The sequence below is a fragment of the Elephantulus edwardii genome, unplaced genomic scaffold, assembly GCF_000299155.1.
Source record: "Elephantulus edwardii isolate Elephantulus edwardi_28Jun2011 unplaced genomic scaffold, EleEdw1.0 scaffold00249, whole genome shotgun sequence".
NCBI classification, from domain to species: domain Eukaryota; kingdom Metazoa; phylum Chordata; class Mammalia; order Macroscelidea; family Macroscelididae; genus Elephantulus; species Elephantulus edwardii.
In genome coordinates this window covers 3,255,272-3,260,161 of record NW_006399999.1, presented here as the reverse complement: position 1 = coordinate 3,260,161, position 4,890 = coordinate 3,255,272, and the positions used below count along the sequence as shown (strand labels likewise).

At 40.4% G+C, this 4,890-nt stretch overlaps 1 protein-coding gene across 1 annotated transcript; it reads left to right on the top strand.

The window, feature by feature from the left end:
* The first annotated feature begins 4,071 nt into the window (after positions 1-4,071).
* Positions 4,072-4,392, top strand: LOC102876560 (WW domain-binding protein 5-like). Its single transcript, XM_006899249.1, has one exon. The coding sequence runs from the start codon at positions 4,072-4,074 to the stop codon at positions 4,390-4,392; it is 321 nt and encodes a 106-aa protein (XP_006899311.1).
* The last annotated feature ends 498 nt before the right edge of the window (positions 4,393-4,890 follow it).

The following is a 4,890-nucleotide window of genomic DNA, read 5'->3' as shown; positions in this document are numbered from 1 at the left end:
GCTTTTTGAGGAAGTGCCAAACGGCCTTCCAGAGTGCTTGTACCATTGCACAATCCCACCAACAATGTATGAGAGTTCCTATCTTGCCACATCCTCCCCAATATTTATTATTTGCTGTCTTGTTAAACTTTGCCGCTGCTATTGGAATGAGATGGTATCCCATTGTGGTTTTGATTTGCAGCTCTCTTATTGCCAGTGATTTGGAGAATTTCTTCATGTGTCTGTTGGGCATTTGAATATCTTCCTCTGTGAGAAGTCTTTTTATGTATTTTGCCTATTTTGTAATTGGAATATCAGTCTTTTTTTGTGGAGGCCCAGGAGCATTCTGGAAAGTTTCATTGTGAGACTCTTGTCTGAGCTGGTATTGCCAAATGTTTGTTCACAGCAGGAGGTTTTCTTTTCACTCTGTTGGAAAAAGTTTTTGATGCACACAGGGATTTAATCTTTAGAAGGTCCCATTCATCAATTTTATTCTCTTCAGATTGTGTATTTCTGGCTATATTTGGCAGTCTCTTTATACCATAGAATAGCCCTTGTAAGCTTGATCCCAGTTTGTCTCTTAAGAACTTTATGGTATGGAGTTTTACTCCCAGGTCTCTGATACATCTTGAGTTTATTTTTTGTGTATATTGTGAGATGTGGATCCTTTTCAGCTTTCTGTATGTGGAAGTCCAGTTTTGCCAGCACCATTTGTTGAAGAGGTTGGAATTTCCCCATTTGATAGATTTTATTTCCTTGTCAAATATCAGTTGACCACAGATAGCTGGGTCTATTTCTGGGTTCTCAATTTTTTTCCATTGGTCTATGTGTCATTGGTCATTGTACCAGTACCATATGTAGTAGGTTTTCAGGTCAGGGAGTGTTACACCTCCCACTTCAGTTTTGTTTCTCAGAAGTGTTTTGCTTATTTGGGGTCTCTTGTTTCTCCAAATAAATAACAATTTCCCTCTCGATCTCCTTGAAAAATGAACTTGTTATCTGGATTGGGATTGCGTTGAATATATAGATTGCTTAAGGTAGGATTGCCATTTTCACAATATTGAGTCTTCCGATCCATGAACAGTGAATATTTTTCCATTTCTTTAGATCTTCTATTGTGCCTTGCAGAAATGCTCTGTAGTTTTCTTTATATACATCTTCTGTATCTCTAGTTAGGTTCACTCCCAAGTATCTCAATTGTAGTTAACTACTGTAAATGGTATTGCTTTCTTGATTTCCTTCTCTGAGTTTTCTTTGTTACTGTTGAAGAATTCTATTGATCTTATATCCTGCCACTCTACTAAATTAGCCAACTAGCTCTTTTGTTTTCTTTTGTTGTTGTTGATTTTTTGAGGTTTTCTGTGTATACTATCCTATCATCTTCTAGTCAGTTTTGAATAAATTTCAACAGTGTTTTGCTTGCATGAGATATTAATGACATTGTCTGATAATTCCACATTCTGTTGGATTACCTTTCTTGGGAATGGGGACAAATATTGATTTCTTCCTGTCAATTGGTCAAATTTCCTGATATAATATGATGAATACATCTAGGGCTGCACAGGTAAGGAATTGCACTGCTAAGCCAAAAGTTGTTGTTGTTGTTGTTGTTGTTGTTATGTGCCGTCGAGTCGTTTGTGACTCATAGCGACCCTATGTACAACAGCCCTAAACCCTGCTCTATCCTGTGCCAGTTGCATTGCCTCTGACACACCCATCCCGATTACCCCAGTCACTGAATCAATCCACCTCATAGAGGGTCTTCCGCTCCTGTGCTGTCCCTCTACCCTACCAAGTATGATGTCCTTCTCTAAAGACCTGTCTCTCCTTACAACATGTCCAAAGTATGTCAGACGAAGCCCCAGAATCCTTGCCTCTAAGGAGTAGCCTGGTTTAACTCTCTCTAAGATGAATCTGTTTGTTTTCTTGGCAGTCCATGGTACATTCTATACTCTTCTCCAGCACCACAGCTCAAAGGCGTCAATTCTCCTTCTATCCTCCCTAGTCATTGTCCAACTCTCTGACGCATAACAAGTGATTGCAAAGACCATAGCCTGTATCAGGCGGACCTTAGTCTCCAGAGTGACACCGTTGCACATGGTGCAAACCCACCAGGTGCTTATGAGGGAAAAGATGGACTATTTCCTCCAGTGCAATTTACATCTTCTGAAAACCTGCTGGAAGGTCAGCTATGGGTTGGTTCCAAGGCAGCATGCAATAACAATGGACAATTCTATGAGCCAGATAATATTATCTCACATCTCCCTTTTATTTTCCAAAGAAGGAAATTCTGGCTCAGTGTGTTGTTGCTGCTGTTGTTGTACCTTCCAGTCAGAACTCACCCATAGATGACCTCCAACAGGTTTTCAGAAGAGGCAATTAAAAGCAAGAGAGGATATTGCCCATTCTTCTCTCGCAGAGCAGATTGCAGCGCAGCTTTTTGCTTCTTGCCACTCAGTGTAGATGACATTTAATCATTCTTCAGGCAGCACAGCTCTGGCAAGAAGTATGACTTTTTTACATTTTTAATCCCCTTCCTCAAATAAAATATTAATTTAATGATGATAATAAGTCATAATTTTAATGCACTTGCATACCAGGCTCTTTTCTGATGACTGTACATGTAGTAACATTTGAGTAAAATATTTTTGTCTTTGTCTTTTCTCACTACAGATAGATGGGGGGTTTAAAGAATGCAAAAGTATTGAAAATAAAGTAAACTTGCACATAAAAATATCACTTTTATCTTAAATCTCCCACCACTAGCTCTTCCACTTTTTTAACCCCATGCCCAGTTCATCTGATACCATAACAGTAGATAAAATGGAGAGTAGGGGAGGAAATGTGGACAGAAAGGTTTGTTAATCTGGGAGCAGAAAGTGACAATTCTGTAAAGAATATGTAAAAATGTTCAGTAGGTCCAGATATAGAGCATCCCCTATATAGTAAGCAAAGAAAGGTAAATACCTTTTATTTTGGTGGCAGGGAGGGGGGGAGAAGGCGACAACAGAAAGCACTGACAATACCAAATGCCTAAGGGGGAAATGTGAAAAAGGAGCAGAGGGCGGGCTGTGGGAGTGGAAATTGACGACCAGTGAACACTGGTGACGTAGATCTCACATGATCAGAAGTCGACGTGTGCAGAAGTCCTGCTAGTCTGGCCCTTATTCCAGTCTGGGTACCATCTCCCTTTTGCTGTGCTGGCGGCGGAGCCTGAGGCCAATGGAAGGAGAAGGTGTCAACTTAATGAAATTGTGAAGGTTTGTATCAAGATGGGTGCTGCTTGTGAGAGCCCAAACCTGTTTCTCCCCTGGGACCTACCCACCTCCAGGTCTGCAGAAATTGATGACCCATAGGAAAGGAACCAAGATCTGGGAGAAGGACAAGGAGAACAGGGATACTCTAAAAAGCCTTTCAGGGAGCTTTCCTAACATTCGCCCTCTCCCCAACTCCCGCCTCTTAGTTTGGAAACTAATTTCTCCACTCTCTATCTGATGGGAAGTGAGAGCGAACTTGCACTGGAAAGAAGAGGGGGAAATTAGGGGAAACTTTTCATAACCTAAACTTGAATGAGAGAGAGAGAGAGATGCACGTACCCTGTCCTCCCCTCTCCCCCGCCCCCACCATGCTGATACACCCACCAAGCGATCGCACCCCACCCCCTTCTCATCTGTGTGCAGATCTACAGTTTCTTGGCACGATACAAGGCTATAACAGAAGAAACCTAGCCGGATCAGTACAGGTAAGTGAGAGCGTCATAATAACCTTTGAAATGGAGGTGGGCAAGGACCAAACAGAAATTACAGACCTCAGTGCCCATCCCCCCTCAAGCAACTGTATTCTGGGAAGCCCTGGGAAAGGGTGGAGGGAGGGATAAGAGAGAAGAGAGGAAGTAGGTGGAATGAGGAGGGATCAGGAAAGCCTCTATTCCTGTGGTTGGGCCTCTCAAATTTGAACACAACTCTGAGTCTAATAAGCCAAATTCTGAGACCTAAAACACTGTCCCATTCACCAAGCCTTTGTCTTCTTCTTGCCTCCTAGGAGTATTCCAAGTCGAATAAGCAGGAAAAGAAAGAAAGCGAGGCAAACAAGATGAAACCCTGTCAAAAAATGGAAGGAGCACCTGAGAATGAGAGTGAAACAAAGTTTGAGGAAGAGCCAACTCCTGAGGAAAAAACAGAGGAGAAGGAAGAACCAGAAGAGGAGGGCAACACAGAGGAATCTTTCAGAGAAAGGCTGATTCAGTCTCTCCAGGAATTTAAAGAAGATATCCACAATAGGCATTTAAGTAAAGAAGATGTGTTTAGAGAAGTGGAGGAAATGGAAGAGATAAGGAGAGTCAGAAACAAACTTATAGTGATGCGTTGGAAGGTTAATAGAAATCATCCTTACCCTTATCCTTATTTAATGTAATTTGCCTTGATTTTTATTGAGATTAGCATTGTCATATAGCTTCCTCTTGATTTATACTTTCCTGTTATTCTTTTACCTATCATCCTAACTCTTTACATGCTGATGTTAGTGGTTTTAGAAGTATCTTGCTAGCTGTATCTTATTGTTTATCATATTTTGAACCAAGTAGGGATGTTTTACTCATTTGTGCAAAAAAGAGGTTCCTGAAGAAATAGGTGAATGTCGTATTTTTTGAAAAGGCAGAGTACATTTGTATATCATATATATGCACGTAAAAATGTCTAAATGATGAAAGACAAGAGATTAGTATCTTGGTGGTGGAATAATGGGTGATTTTTTCTTTTTTATTATTTGTATTTTTCTTGCTCCTAGAATAAACATGCATTATTCTTGTTTAAAAATTAATAAAAGTTTTTAACAACAACAACAACTAAAAAGCAACAGCAACAATTAGTGGTTTATTTCTAAAGGCATTGGGGACATCCTAACATTTATTAC